General features: G+C 42.0%; 1 protein-coding gene across 3 annotated transcripts in view; it reads right to left on the reverse strand.

The window, feature by feature from the left end:
* Positions 1-16,780, reverse strand: part of sptbn4 (spectrin beta, non-erythrocytic 4) — a 96,306-nt gene that overhangs the window by 30,238 nt on the left and 49,288 nt on the right. For all 3 annotated transcript variants that reach the window (XM_023962066.1, XM_023962067.1, XM_023962068.1), the window contains exons 24-25: positions 16,202-16,292; positions 12,330-12,476 (exon numbers count right to left, since the gene is read on the reverse strand). In XM_023962066.1, the coding sequence (XP_023817834.1) occupies positions 12,330-12,476; positions 16,202-16,292 (238 nt within the window). The remainder of the gene's footprint in view (positions 1-12,329; positions 12,477-16,201; positions 16,293-16,780) is intronic.

The raw sequence follows: 16,780 nt of genomic DNA on the forward strand, positions 1-16,780 counted from the left end.
TGCTGTGTATGTTATAACCAGGATTTTAAAATGCACTCGGTAGCGGATGGGGAGCAAGAGCAGCTGGATTAATAACGTGTGAAAACTTAGATGATTTAGTTAAAGGCCTTGCAGCAGCGTTTTGGACAACCTGGAGCCGTTCTAAAGGTTTTTTGCTCAAGCATGTGAAGATGGAGTTACAATAATCAAGACGAGATAAAAGCGTGGATCAGCATCTCCATCTCTGAACGCGACACAATTGGACTCAGTTTTGCAATATATTTAAGATGATAAAAACAAGAGCGAACAAGTGACCCGACATGAGAGTCAAGGGATAAAACCGGGTCTAGGGTTATCCCGAGGTTCCTGACAGAGGGCTGGATAAAGGAAGCAAGAGGACCGAACCACTGGACTATCTGGGGGAGGAAACTGTCAGGAGCACAGACTAGAACCTCAGTTTTAGCTTCATTTAGCAGAGACACCTGCGTAAAATCTGTATTTTAAAAACATCCTGTGGTTTAAAAGACACATAAAGCTCAATATCATCAGCATAAAAATGATAAGAAATATCAGTTAAAAAAAACTTAAAATGTGACGCAAAGGCAAACGATAAAGTTGCGATTAATTGTGCAGGCCTAATTAATACATGGACGTAAGTCTTTGCTTTCCTCGTCTGAGCTGGCATCTGGGTCTAGACTGTATGGTGGGACAGCTCCAATATTGCTCGCCATTTTTGCCGTAAAGTTAGGTTGGGGTTGTGAGGAGCTATAAGGTAACGGGAGAGCATGAAAACATTTAGATGATGGAAAGTGTGGGAAGGATTGCTTCCTCTGTGCCACAGTCCCCGCCCACAACTCAGGTGAATTTCTAATAAACTCTTGCTGCTCTGCAGAAACTATGTCCTAAAAACAAAAGACCCAGGTTTTAAAGTATAGCCTAAAAAGGCCTTATCTTAACTAAAAGATCACTGGGACCGGATTTTGTAATAGATCCCCTGAGTACCGATGACTTAAATTATGCCTGACAGAAATGATACTAAAATCATACTTTCTTAGGAACAGGATCTCCTTCTAAAAGACAAAATGTTCCACCATTTGGTGCCCGGCAGGTGGTCATGTCTGACTGCAACAGGCTTTTTTTTAACTAAGATGACAAAGGATGGAAGAGCAGCGACTGATCATCGATAGAGGACAACCATCAGCTGGATTCAGGTTATCTTTAGATGTACAGCCTGCCTGACTGAACACAGATTTGATCAGAGGCTTCCCTGTCCGGAGGCTGTTTGCAGACCAGCTGCACGTCGGCCGTGGAGATGAAGGCTTGTGTTCCCACAGCTGCAGAGCCGCTTTCGTCTGGAAACTCCTTCCCGAGCAGAGAGGAGGAAGCACGTCAGAACCAGAGAACAGCAGCCCTCGCTACAACACCGCTCTGTCATTTCCACTTGAGTGGGTTATGTCAGCTTTCACTCTGGTGCTGGGAGTGGGAGGCTTGTGTGGGCCGAGGCAGCTTCACCCACCACCTTCTCAAAAACATACTTCAAAGAGGACTAGGACTTTCTTCGTCTCAAGAAAACAGATCCTGTAAAACTCCCTGCCCTACTTTCTTTTTAAATGTGATCCACCTGCTGTACGCACAAGAAGACGTCAGCCTGTTTCCTAAAAGGGATCACTTCTCTGAGGTCCGGCTTGAAGATTGTTGCTCAAACAGCAGGGGGCGCCTCCGCGAGGTTCTATTTACGCAAACATGCTGGATTATAAAGTAAAATGGAAATGAATCTCAATGTTTGATCCACACGAGCCAAATCCCAGGCATAGAGATGTCTGAAGAACCGCGGACAGAAGCTTGAAACCAACAGTAGCAGATGGATCGTCCTCCTGCTGTCTGCTGGGCTTCTCAGCTGACATCTGCTGCTGACAGCTCTGCTGGTCAGTGGGTCTGCCACGCTCAAACCACAGCAGCTTCGGCGTCAAAACTGACTCCACGTCAAAGACATCTGCTAGTTGGTCTAAACAACAGCACACAAACACACACACACACATATATAATTTTTTAAAGTCTGAGCTTGTCCTTCTTAACTTGCTAATCAGGTCAATTAATTATGGAGCTTAATGAGAGTGAAGGGGGCCCCGGATCAAAAGCCCACGGGGTTCAGATTAGCAGCTCTGACTTCTGCCTGCAGAAACAAACAGACCCCGTTTTCACAGATAGATCACACACCACGGCTACACCCTCACACTAAAAGCTTCAAACCGCCATGCCATCGACTTTTCCTCTGCAAGCTTCTGCTTTCACTTGGAAACCGAAGACCTTCACCGTGTCTCAATTTCTGCCTTCAGAAGAGCAGCCTGACTGAAAATCCTCGGCAGACAGCTGCAGTTCACACTGCAGATACAAAACCAATTCATATTTAGATCAGTGAGTCTGACTCGCGCAGTCAGCGCAGTCAGTGCAGTCACGCTACAATTCTTGATTAGAAACTATTATCCTTCAAGGCTCGTCATATTAGCTTTGGACTCGTCTATCACACATGAACGCTTCCTGCTGTGGGTCACTTCCTTCCTTCTGTGAGTTTTGTTGAGATGTTTTACGCCAAAAAAAAAAGCCAAAGCTTTGGTTCTATACCCCAGCCATCACTGCTGGCCAACACGTGCCTCAGCAACTTTCTGAGGTACAAATCCGTTTTATCGCAGCCACTCTAAACTCCAGTTCATGAACTGCTGGTACTCACCAACCTCCTCACATCTTTTATCTCTCCTGTTGTAAACCTATTTTCTGCCTCTGTGCTAAATAGAACTAGAAATCCAGCAAAAACGGACAACAAAAGTTCCATCTTTCAGGAGCAGCTCTGAAATGTTCTTCACCTGGAGAACTGTTACGGCTGTGGCCCTATTTGGTTTTCTTCATTCTGTTGGTTCTGTGTTTTGTGTATTTATTTCTTTTTTGTATCAAGAGTGGGACCTCTGTGTTTTTGTGCATCTTTGTGTGTGTGTGTGTTTGTCACATTTCTTAGGTCTATCCAACTCAATAATTGTTTATACATATCAAATTTACATATTTATCAACTAAATGTCATTTTACTCCAATTCAATTAAATGTTTTTCCATCTTAATTTATTGTACTTCTTGTACTCTTACATGTCTAAGTTTGAGGCCGCAGATATATTTGTTATATTTGTATGGAGACATTCTTTTAGTGTTTTTGTTTATTTAAATTTGGAGACAAAACAATTACTTTTTATGTTATGCCCCTCTAGGTACCCCTCGACCAAAAAAAGGCGCAACAAGAACAAATCTGATCTCCTCGATGCAGAAATCGGACTCTTTTCCAAATGTTTTAACATGATTTTTTACATTTATAAATAATATATGGTCAAAATCATTGCGTGGAAACAAAGTTTTCATCAGGTAAACTCATCGCTTGCTTTTTTTTTTAACATAAAAACTGCCTCATCTGATCCTATAAACATTGGCGTGTGTTTCTTTTGGTATCTATGTTTTTAACACGTCCAATTACGGTACATAACCCAAAACAATTGGAGCTAAAAGTCATCTGGATGGGATCATGTTATTTCCTTTACAAAAGTTACAGAATAAAATGAATTTAATGAATGCTCTGGACTTGATGCAGTTCAGCTGTTTTTATACTTTCAAGTCATTAGGAGTTTTCTTAAACATAAAGCATAATTCTAACTTAAACACTTCTTTACATCCTCTCAGTTAGTTTGTGCGTGGCTTGTTCCTGGTTTACACTCTTCTATTTCCTCCTCTCGTTTTGTTGAATCGCTTGGATTTATCTTTACATTTTCATCCTCTGATCCTAAAAATAAATAATGACTTTGTTCTTTTCCATCTGCTGCCTGAGATGTTTTACATTTGGATCTCTGAATGGAAACTTTCTGTTTCGGTTCATAAGGATGAGAGGAAGCAGAGTCGATGCCTTTGAGGAAAAGTATAGGAGAGATGTGGAAGAGAATGGAAGGTAGGGAAAAATGACCTTCACACATGAGTAGCATGAGAAGGGGGGTTATTGTTGCTAGGCAACCTTTAAAGGCACAGGTTCCAATCCTCTAAAATTCTTGTTTGATATAGTTTTTGTGTCTAATATGACTTAGGTTCCTCTCATGTGTTTAAATGTTTTTTTTTAATGATAAATCCAGTTATATCCAAATGATTAAGATTCAGAAACCAATACTCCCATTTCCCAGCTATGATTAACGTAAATAGTTTCTGCTAGTTTTGACTTCTCCGTCTATTGGGGTAACCGAGATGATTCCTTTTTCCAATCTGGATGTCGTATCCCATTTGTAAACCAATGTGTTGGGTAGCAGTGGACATAGATCGGTCTTACATAAGACCCGGTACAGAAGAGATTAATTGACAAAATCAGCAGCCAATCAGGACGCAGATCACAACGAAACATTAATTAAAACAATTTTAAAAAGCAGTTGGGTTAAAAAAATCTTCAAAACCAAAGAAAACCTGTAGACATTAATATCTCTGTGTGAAAGTGCTTGTACGGTTCATAAAGGTACAACTAAGAAGAAAATCTATAAGATTTTCACATAAGGCATAGAGAAAAATAGAGATGGTTGGTGAGTTCTGCATCGTCATGTTTAATTATACTAAAAATGTCAAACACTAAAGTAAAGCACGGCAGTGGAGGGTTATGGTTTGGGCTAGATTATCAGCTTCCTTGCCCATGTTGAGTAGAATTCCTAAGGTTCACTCTTTGCACCTGTCAATAAATGAAATCTAAAGACTTTGTTTCAATAAATTAATAAGTGGGCAGAAGCATATTTATGTATGTATCCATAGTTACTAAATGTCAGTAATTAGACCAGCAGTTTCCTGCTAAAAGCCGAGGTTCACATGCTCTTTTGCTGAAATGCATTTTCACCGACATGGAGGGATTCTAAAAACAGATGCTGTGCTTCGGAGAGTCAAGTTTTTTTTCTTTTACAGAAATAGACTCCAGATCCTCGGAGGACAACAGCAGACAGAGACAATCAGGGCGAACAGCGGGCCCACTTTTGGACAGGAAGCATCCCAAAACAGAACTAAAAGCAGGTTCTATAAGAACATTTCCCTTTCTGATGTCACTGATACAGCTTTTTCATTAGCATTTTAGCTTAATGAATAGCTGCAAACCAAAGTTCGACTAGTAGTAAAACGATCTGACAGTGCTATGCAAAAATGGAGTTTGGCCTTAAAATAATGTAAATAACTGAATACTAAGGTTCAAAATCCCGAGTTGCCAGGCAACAGCAGGAGAGTAGATTTTGGAGGCAGGACGGCTGCCATGAATGACTTCAGACAGTAAACCTTGTCAAGCGGCCAGCAGCTCCACTTCCTGTTGTGAGAGCAGTTTGCTGCTGATGGTGACGCTGCTGAGGTCACAGCAAAATAAACACCATCCAGATTATTCTGTTTTCTGAGGTTCATCAGAAAGAAAAGCCCTCTAACTTTACAGCTGAATAAACTCTGTGATTCAAACTGCTGAGTCAAACATCCAACATGCAAGTAAGACTGAATGCACCAGGGGAATGTAAACGTTTTGCAAGGAGGGAGAGAGTTGGTGGGGTGAATGTGTTCATGCAAAAAAAAAAATTAAACTAAATACATTTTTTAATTCAAGACAAATCAAAAAAAAAAAGTCCTCATTTTCTCTTTTTCCGTCATTTCCATTGTGCTGCAATTTATGTTGTTGTGTTGCAGGTAATGCCGTTGCGTTGTTGCTTTTGTATGTAGTGTGAGCCCTGTCGGCCACCATAACTGAGTACTTAGGAATACATAAGATCGTAAAAAAAAATTTCTTTGTGTTTATTTGATTCTAATGAAGACATTTTGATAAGAATGACGGTACCACCATTTAGCGATTTTTAACTGTCTCCACCAATCATTCTTGAAGGCTTAATCACATGTCATCAGTCTGACCAATCAGAAGTGGTTAAAGTCTTCACTTCCTTGTTCCGATGTAGCTCGTAAAGTTTCTTAGTTCTAACAAAAATACCAGCTAAAGCTCGTCTTTAGTGGTGTAGCTTTCCACAGAATCCGGTGTCAGACCGTGGAACAAGTGAACAATCAATGAAGCTCAGAGACGCGAGTCTGTCTGCCATCTGCGGCAGTTTCGCACTACATCTCCCATGATGCATTGGGTTAAAGTGACAGCATGTCTGCGCTACAATAAGTCTTCCTTGTTAAACGTCTTAAACCACAACAAACACACATCAAACAGTTTTTACATCTTCTTGATGAAATCAGAGGTCACAGTTTAGTTCTCCTTAAAGGTTTGTGTTTATTAACAGCCAAACATCCCAGTTTGGTCCAAGTCATCTTTCTAACTGAAACACTTTTCTAACAACGTCTGGATTATTTTATATGTTAAACTTAAGAAGAAGTAATAACAACATTTAAAAAAACGATTAAGGTAAAGTGGCCAACAGACACAATTAAACTAAATTAAAACAACTTAATAATCTAAATAGAAATAAAACAATTTTGTTAAAGTTTTCAAAGACTTTATCTTTGATTAAGACAAAAGAAAAACTTAAAAACTTCAACATGTTCACTTTTTGTGTAGCTACAGAAAACATATATATAATGTTAGTCTTTTTGTGTAAAATGTATCAAACATTTTGTGATCATGTAATTGTTCAAAAAACTACAGTTGCCTTTGCACTAACATTGAAAATAAATAAAAAATAAATAAATCACAATTTAGAAAGAACATATTTGCTTTTTTTGTGAGGTTACATAAAATTGTATTTTAATAAACTGAAGGGGAAAACAACAACCAGGGTAAAATGTCAAATAATTTAGTTGAAAATTATTACTGAAAACCAACTTATCTTGTATTACAACTTTGAAAAAAACATTGCGGAGGGACTGTACATCAATGCAGTCTATACAGTTTCTCCTTATTTAATGTTTGGATGCTGGTGTACCGCGGGATTTTTGTCAAGGATAAAGTGTGCCTTGGCTCAAAAAAGGTTGAAAAACACGGATTTAGAGCACAGATCTGCAGCATTTGGATCGAAACACAAACATCTTCTACCACCGATGCCTCAATGGAACTGTGACTCATCAAAAAATTATGGAAAGGTTAAGTCGAAAACCACAATAACTGTTCTACCCAGAGACAGTTTCCATTGATTTTCAGAGAGATTATAACAAAGAAAATCCTTCCAGACATTTGTATTGAACAAACTGATCTACTCTTTCTGTCTGCATGACGTCCTCCTGTCTTCTCTACACGTATCAGATCTCATTCATTCATCTTTTTCTATACAACATATCTTCAGCACACGTGCACAGACATGCACAGCCGCACAAAAGCTTAACGCAATCCCACACTCCACTATAAGGTTCAGCTGTGACCAAAGAAATCCACCAACTGAGCTGTCAGACTTTGTTTTTTTTTAAGTCTGTTGAACTTAAGTGCAAAATAAATGCTACTGTAATATTTTCTACATCTAACATCTAATAATTCAATTAAATTTAATTTAATTTATATAGCCCAAATCTAATTTTAAATTTAAAATCTAAATTCTACCAATTTAGGTTTGATGGTTGGTTAACTTCCACCTAAGCTATATATATAAATATGATAATGCAGTTTATGGCCTAAATCAAAAAGCCTGTGTCGTTTTTAAGACATATTTTCTGCAGAGCAGAAGAAGCTCATTAGAAATTTGTTTCTGAGTTGTGGGTGGGATTGTTGGCACAGAGGTTAGCTTTGTTTACATTCTCCAGCGATAGCTTATGGCACCTCATAAGCCCAGACAAATGGTGAGCAATATCAGAGCTATTCAGCCAAACAGTTTTGAGCCAAAAGTCAGCTCAGATGAGGAAAATGAAAAGATTAATGCATTTATTTGTCTGGATGCTTCAGAATTGTATGGAAGCAGGGAGACTTTGGCCCCGCCCATGGCAGTTGATAGTCACAAGCCTGAGCTTTTTATGAAACATCTGGTTTCGTCTGCTCTGGTTCAGACACAATTGAAATATATAGAACTTTGCAGACGTTAAGTGGTTGCATGAAATGAGGAAAACTCGCGATTTGTGAAATTAATGATCAATATTGCGAGGACAATATTACTTGCGATAAATGAACAAATAGCAAGACTACCAAAAACATCTCCTTTTCACTGCAACAGTTTAATTTAAAGAAGAGTCAACATAACTTAAATTATACTCCAAATGACCCTCGTCCACATAGGAGACGAGCACATACCATAAAAGGGCTCCATTCCATTGGTCGACAACAGTCCATCCGATTGGTCAAATCCATAAAGGTATTTATTTGATACATTAAATACTTTAAGCTGCCATAAGATTGTTTTGGCAAATTTAAGGTAACCATTTATCGCAATTTTTCCCTTATTTTGTGTTGGAATAATGTATATAAGTTATCTCATATTTGCTTTTATGCATTACAGAGCCATATAGGTTTTACAATCATGCATGCAGAAGTTTCTGTGTCCAATTTTGTTTGACAGGAAGGTGGAGGTGAAACTCTTGGGAGGAGACCGACTATCTAAGCGTCTTCCCAGCATCAATGTGAAGGCTGTGTGTCGTCTGTGTCAAGACCGGAATCGGAGGACGCTCTGTGTCAGTTATCCGGGAGAAAAGACAGATATGTTGCAATTATTGTTTCCTGATAGCGCTGCAGTTGTGTTCTATCTGTTTCCCCCTCCTTAGAGCTCAGCGCATGTGTAATTTAGGGAAACCCAACAAACTTAATAAAAGAGGAGGCGACAGAATATGCGCCAGAGCAGATAGAGATTGTTGCTGCTACGGCTGGGCGATATGGCCTTAAAATAAAATCTCAGATTTTATTTTTTTTAATTCGATTTCCGATTTTTTTCCGACCCCCCCCCCCCCCCCCACACACACACACACTTAAGGAAAGCAATAAGTGGGGATTTTTAAAGGGATTTTTGATCACCGCTGTGATGAAGCAGCAGGAGTCGTGGTCAACCCCCCCACCCCCACCGCCGAACACAAAATCCCCCGGCGGCCGCGTCGCAAATGAATACAATTCATAATTGCAACGCAGTATTCTTTATTAACAAATAACAGTAACAACTAACTATTGACTAACTATCAAGGTGTTGTAGAATGACTATGTGTATGTGTGTCAGCCAGCTGCGTGTGTAGGAGGAATGAGCGCGTGCCGTGTGAGAGCGAGTGAGATCGTGCTGTGTTTAGGGTGCGCGCGTTCATGTTTGGAGTTAGGGAGTGAAGGAGAACAGTAATAAAGGGTTTCCCCCAGGTGTTGGAATAGGTTTGTGGTGCTGCTGCCTTTGACTGCGATGGGCTTAAGGCAAATGTTGCAGCGTGGGGGGGGGGGTCTCTTCCTCCACATCTGTGGCAGTAAACCCACACCAGTTCCAAACAACAGATGATTTTATTCCTTTCTTGGGAACAAACTTCCCACTCTCACCGGGAGCCATGCTGTCGCTTGCTGTTTCCTGTGTGCTATGATGATGTTGTTTGTCGCTTGCCATACCGCCGTGTGAAACTAACTCCACGGAAGCTCTGGGGAGCCAAAAATGCGGCATTACACAAAAACTCGATTTAGTTATTTTTTAAATTGAATTCGAATTCATTCCTTCAATCGATTTTTCGCCTAGGCCTAGTTGCTGGGTATGATCTCTGTTCATTTTCCTCGCAAAAGGTACCTTTGCTCTGTTGTCTTTCTTTTCTTATGTTGTTATTCTGATGTTGCTGGGTTGTTTTAACCCAACATTTTGCAAATCTCTTTTTTTCCCACCTTTTAGTTTGACTTCCTGTTTTCCCTTCTGGTTATGTCAGTGTTTTATGTTTAGCCGTTTCCTCTTTCTTCACAAAACAACTGGATGTCAGTTCACGCCTACATATAAAGGGTTCGGGAGCCCGATTCTTATAAAGGCAAAGTCAACACACTGAACAAAAGAAAAAGTTTTGTTTTTTGTTTGGAAGAGATCTCCAAGTAAAGCTTCATTCATCTGGCTTTAAGTTTCATGTTTAGTGACACAATATTCGGCCATTGTTCACACCAAAAAGAAAAAGTTAATAAAAAAAAGGCATCAATACAAATTTTATAGTCAAATACTGCATATTCAAATGAAGGTTCTACTATCTTCTCTATTCAAAAAGTCCTGATTGCATCGTGTAAAGACAAAGGTCAAAGTGAGAAAACAGAGGCTCATCACCAAATAAGATTATCCAGACCACATTGTCATGGGAAAACAATACATATGCAAAAGTAGCGCACAATCGGTCATATACTCAACAACACCTGAAGTATTTTATAGTAAAATATCTAAAAGTTATCGGAGCATCAGAGTCAAAAAACACATTTCCTCTTGTCTTTAAAGTGAAGCTTTGGCTCATTTCCAATAAGGACGATCTACCTCAATCTTCAGGTATGCTGGGTTGCTGATTCTTCACTCCACACATCACTCATCCATTAGTCCTCACTCTGAACCAATAGCTAAAGTACTCACTTTCTTTACAGCCAATCACAATCAAATTCCTGCCTTTAAAATTCATAGAAGTTTGCCGATCTGTATTTCAAACATTTTCGGCAGACCACCTCCGGAAACATGATCCTCTATCATAAAACAGAAGAAACTATCGCTATGAACTACGAAGAATAGGTCAAATCTCCAGATGAATCAGACATCTTCTAGCTTCATTCCAGTTCAGCTCAGTTTATTTATAAAGCATCAGGCCAAAACTGAGATCCCCACAAAAAGAGCTACACAAAAAGAAACCAGCGATTGCAACAAAACAGCCCAGATCATTGTAATCCAATTCAGTCGGATGATTCCAACAAGGACAAATCGTTTTAATTGCATTTCTACGGCCACTGTAAGTGATCGTCTGATTACATGGGAGGGTTTGGGTATAATCCAGAGTCTCCCTTCACATCTGTATTGACTGTAGTTTTACGTAAGAGGATAACGCTGAATGAAATGTCCTTAATGAGACTCCGGTCTCATCAGGATGCAGGACCCATTTGATGGCGTTTCACTTCTGCAGCCATGGCTTTGGAGCACGGCAAAGCATTCTAGTGCTAGCAATCATATCAGAACAGGATCTCTACTTGATAAGCATGTGGAGATCATTACGTAATTACGTATCAGTAGCTGCATTTCCATCGCACATATGGGCAAAACTTAACTGAAATTTTAAAAGTCATCTCTGCAATAAAGTTCCGCTCCAGTCATCTTTTGATCTATTTTCAAAGCGTTCCCATCGGTCTTTTAATTATGATTACGCCGTTTTTAGCTAAAATAAATAAAAAAATAAAACAACTCTGTCTTTTCAGTCAGACAACTCATGCAGTAAAAAATATTTACATTCTTTTGGTTTGGCATAAGGCTCCGTACAATTCCATGAGACAAGATTTCCATAAAACCTTTGGGTAATAACTACCACTAACGGAGCTCACAGGTGGAAGCCGGGGAGGAGGGTGGGGCGACGAACGCAGCGCTTGCGGTAAAGGAAGAGAAGGAACAACTGCACACCTGGACTTAAATAGGACGCTGAACAGGTGAGTTGATTAACTGAACCGCCCTAGAGGAGTAACCGAGTAAAACACTGCTAGAGTAGTCTGCCTGAAAGGCGGCCAAGGTCGCTCATTTCTAGTAGTTTCTGCAGAGCAGCAGGACTTGTGGACGGGACTGTTGGCGTGGAGTAAGCCTGTTCTCATTTTCCATCATACCTCTGTTTACACTCTCTCCTGCAAGTTTACAGCCACATTAGCGCTGCAACAAAAAAAGGCGAGCAATATGTGGAGCTATCCAGCCGTTCAGTTTAGATCCAGATTCCAGCTCGGACGAGAAAAACAAGAACGAACACGGATCTATTTGTCTGAAAGTGGGTGCATCAGAATGGAGCAGAGCAGGGAGCTTGTGTCCCGCTGACTGCAGCACCCACATCCCTGCTACAGACTTTTTCAAACAGCCTGTTTTCGTCTCTTCCTGATTCCCAACAATTTGAATCAAGAAATACTCAGAAGTGCAATTTTAAGCTCCATTTTCTTCATACATGTCCTCCATCATCAGAAAAATTGTACCAGAACGTGTTAAAAAGACCATTTTCATTGGAGCAGGTCTTTAACTAAATGCAATATTCAACCAATCAAAGCTAAGACTGAATTTACACATCATCTTATTGCTCACCCACACGTACATATCTACGTAAATATGCGGTTAGCACTCATAGAAGATAAATAAATTGCACTATTAACATGAATTAAAACGGCACTGTGAAGCGTTTGACGTAAAAATAAAACAAATTTGAAAAATCAAATTTCCTTCAATGATCCAGAACTTTCAGCAGTTCTTTAAAAGTTCTTACCTTTTCTATTTTGTCCAGCCATTCCTTGTTTTGGGCCAGCTCTGCCATGAAGGCCTGGTGCTTCAGCCACTTCTTATGAAGATTTTGGGTCTCGTCTCGGCTGCTGTCCCTCGCCATCAGCATCTTCTCGTTCACCCAGTCGCCCAGCTGGTGGAGCAGAAAAGGTGAATCAAACACTCTGAAGGGGAGGGGGGGGGGGGTCCGCTTTTTAAGATCTAGAAATGGACAAAATATAAAAGCGAGGAAACGTAATCTATTCCATGGCTAGAAGTTTGAATACAAAAGTGAATAAAATGAAGTTGAGACCTGCAGCGCCAACAAGGTCAAACATGCTGACATTCATGACGCACGAGTCACATGCAGGCAGACACACACGTGTAACAACAAGCATGGCGGCAGGAATCCACATGTGGATGAAGCAGAATCCTGTGATCATCGCCCCCAGCACGAGTCTGCCCCCCACCCTCCATCAAAATCCCTCACACTCCAATTATCAGCAGGAACACGGCGAGAAACGCCTCGCGCTGGCAGAGACGCCAAAGAAAAACAATCCAAGTCAGCATCAGCAGCCGCATCCTCCATACCTAAATGGACTCCCCCCCCCCCGAAGAGGAGAACCCGTTTCCCAGCAGCTTCTATCGGGAGCCTGCAGGGTCCTGGCAGCTGCATGCAGCGGATGTCGGCATCCTCGCTCCTTTGCTGTTCCACACATACACAAAGATGCTCGCCAGCGCACAGCCAGGTCACCGGCAGGAATAGGAGGAAAATAGGGGGTGGAGTGGGGGGGCAACTTTATGAAAAGACAAAAGAAAAGCTGCAGATGCAGCTGCAGAAAGGCAAGAACAAAAAAACAAAAAAATCCCAACAGCGGAGCAAAGAGATGAAACGCTCTCTGCTCCCTCCTTGTGTTGGCGAGCTCTAACTGTACACTGATCCAGGATACGAGGGAGGGGCCAGGATCGACCAGTGAGAGGGACGACAACCTCATACTCAAAACAATAAAATGGCAAGCAGCCCAGCTTATACAGGGGTGCCCCCCCCCATTCTCAAATAGGAGGTGTCTGACTGAGCGAGCCGCCAGGAGGAGGAGAGGAGGGAAAAGCAAAACCCTTTTACTGGGATATTTGGGGGGGGGAGGATGGTGGCAACGCCTCCGGGGCTCACCGGTCACAGATAATGATGCAGAGCTGGAGACGGTGGAGGACGGGGGGGGGTTAAAGCAAGAAAGACTTCAAGAAAGAGATTCCTCCTTGTGCTTCCGGTTTTAAAATGTGGAGCTGAGATGCTGCAGCTTCAGCTCTGATCCTCTGCGGATCCGTCGCAGGATGCTGCAGTGGTGAAGCAGAGCAAGAGGAGGAGGACGAGGAGGAGGAGGGGGAGAGAAAGAAGAGCAGCAGAGGTTCGGATGCCGGTCGGGGAGAGGAGGGCGGGACACCTCCATCCTGAAGGACAGATTCAAGGAAACAGAGAGGTGCACGCCCGTCTGTTAAAGGCTCAGCCTCACAGACGGAAACCCACGTGACCGGGGAAAAAAGGAGGAGCACGGCAGGATGAATGGGAATGAATGGGGAAAGAGGGGGAGGGACGCAAACCTGTGACACAAGAGAATGGGGAGGGGGGAGGAAGAAGATGGGGGGGGGGGGGGGGGGCTTCGGAGCATGATGGTCCAGTTTGAATAGACCGGTGAAAGTTACTTTAATGTCCTAAAAACAGGATTTGGGGCAGGCAGGAGGGCGTGGTCATGGGGTTGGGCCAAAACCACATGGTTTGTGGGAAAAACACTGATGAATCCAGAGAAAATGACGGAAACATGAGGGAATATTTCGCTGAAACCAATTAAGGGAATTCATGCTAAACGTGCGTTCAGGAACGCGCGTTCTTCAACATGCATCCCATGCCTGGTGTGTATGTAGCATCACACGTTTTCATCCATCCATCCATCAATTTATTCATCCATCCATCATTCGTGTGCAAACTTCCTCCTCTACAGCTGCACCTAAGCTCTTTTTGAGGACTGGGGGGGCTCCCAGACCCTGTCCCGGATCTCCCACAGGACATTCTTCCAGTTTGATGTGGGTGACACCTGTCCAGTAAACCTTCAGGGAGTAATTCTCACCCCATCTTTGACTGTAATCCACCTCAGCGGATGAAGGGGGGAGGCGATTTTCTTCTTTACTCTGCACCTCAGCCACTCTGTGTGTAATTGACTGCCTTTTGGATCTGTTCATTTACTGTGGATCTGGAGCTCATGACCACAGTGAGATCTAGACTTTACATCAACTGGTAAATGATAATCCTGCATGTTCTCTGCTCCTCACAGCAGAAGGTTCAGATTAATCCCTCAGACAGTCCAACACTCTGCCTTTTTGACACCTCCCCACCCTATGAGGTGGACACCAGGAGGTAGTTGCAGGGGGTAATTGCCCCTCTGGACTCTCTCGAGGCAAACAGGTCCTGGGGGAGGGGGCATTAAAATCTCATGGAGGACAAACAAAGGGCTCGTCCTCACAGACGAGGGCGGAGCCTGGTGGCCGGACCTTCAGCCACGAGACTCTGTGGGGATTATTTGAACTTGTGTCTTTCATGAAAGGAAGGTTAGGGTTTGTTTAGGCCAAACCTGAGCGCACACACACACACACACACACACACACACACACGCACACACACACCCTGACTGATGTAAATGCTGGACAAACACGATTAGCTGCTCAATAGGTAACTTCAGGCAGCTGAACCCGAAAGAAAATGTTATTAAAGTTTGTATGTTTTCCAATTAGGTTTTTAAATAAAAGACAATATATTTGTGCAAATACATTTAAAATATTTGACATTTACAAACACATCTATTCTTTCTCTGGTGTCCTGATGTTTACTCTTTGATTTTGACTTGCTTGAAGTTCGGTGCAGCAGCTTTCATGAAAGCCTCCGTCTTTGTGTTTTGCAACTTAGTCAAATCTTCCTCCCTGTTTATCCAGAAAGTGACATCATCTGTTAGTCTGAAATTGTTTTTGAGGCTTTCAGAACTTAGAGGAGTCTCGCTCAGAAAGTCATGTGTTCATTTTCTCAGACATAAATGATCTCCATTTGATTTTTTGGGGTTAAATTAAATCCAGACAGTTTGGTCCAGAATATAACGCATCTGCTTTAATGCATCCGTTTTTTTGTTCAGGAAAAAAACACAATCACACCAAATGTGTGGGCGGCTGTGGGGCAGGGGTAGGGCGGCCGACCCATGATCGTACGGTTGCAGGTTCGATTCCTGCCTTGCACGCCCATGAGTCGAAGTGTCTTTGGGCAAGACACTGAACCCCACCTTGCCTCTGGTGGTAGGCGGGCACCTGTGTTTGGCAGCGGAGCAGCCACCAGTGTGTGAATGTGTGAGTGAATGTGTGTGTGACTGGGTGAATGGGTCTGTGACTGTAAAAGCGCTTTGTCCTTGTAGGTAGAAAAGCAATATACAAGTCTACGACATTTACCAAATAATCACTTTAAAAAAAAAAATTGGGTTCCCTGTTTTGTTACCTCGTCCACCACCAAAGTCTGCTCAAAGTTCATTTAATTTCAAAATTGAAGGCTCACTGAGCGGTACGCTTTGCTTTCTGCAGGCGACAGAGGACGAGTTTTCTGTCTTTTTGAAGTCTAATGTGTGAGAAACCAGAAAAGAACACACCCCGTCAGCTGAGAGCTCAGGTTCCAGCAGACACACACATCCTCCTGTACACACACACACTCTTCCTCCTCTGAATTAGTGATGAGGAGCTGCTGAATTATTGAAGCTAACCAAAGAGGCAGAGAGTCGCTGGAACCAAACAGACGGGGGTGAGTGTGCAGCAGCCTCAGGTGAGAGCACAGGTGATAACAGCTGGACTCACCTCATGACAATCCTGGAGAAGCCTCTGCAGCTCCCACTGGTCATTCAACTTTTCCAGCCACTTTTGGGCCAGGTGTCTGTTCTGGTTCCCCCTGAGAGAATAAGGGACAGTTGGGGTGTTTAAACTTATTTTGACTCAGTGTCATGAAAAATCTGCAAACATTCAGGAGAGTAAAGAAAAAGATGTTCTCCTGTGTTTTAAAGTCCAACTTTGATCATCTTTTGATCCATTTTTTAAATCGTTCCGGTGATTTTTTAAATTATAATTCTGCCATTTTTTTCCCCAAAATCTAAAAGCCAGTGTCGTACCCCTAAATAAATTGTTGAGCTTGATAGACCAGTGTTTTTCAACCTTTTTTGAGCCACGGCACACTTTAACCTCGACAAAAATCCCGCGGCAGACCAGCATCCCAAAAAAAAAAGAAAAAACTCATAGTCTGTATTGATCTACAGTCCCTCTGCAATCTCATGTCATGCATTTTTGTGAAAAAAATGTGGCAGAAAAAGCTGGACGCTGCAGTTGTTTTTTTCTAAAAGATGTAATAAAAGTTAAGTTAGAAGATTCAAAAACTGTTTGATG

This window comes from Oryzias latipes, chromosome 13 (assembly GCF_002234675.1).
Source record: "Oryzias latipes chromosome 13, ASM223467v1".
Taxonomy (NCBI): domain Eukaryota; kingdom Metazoa; phylum Chordata; class Actinopteri; order Beloniformes; family Adrianichthyidae; genus Oryzias; species Oryzias latipes.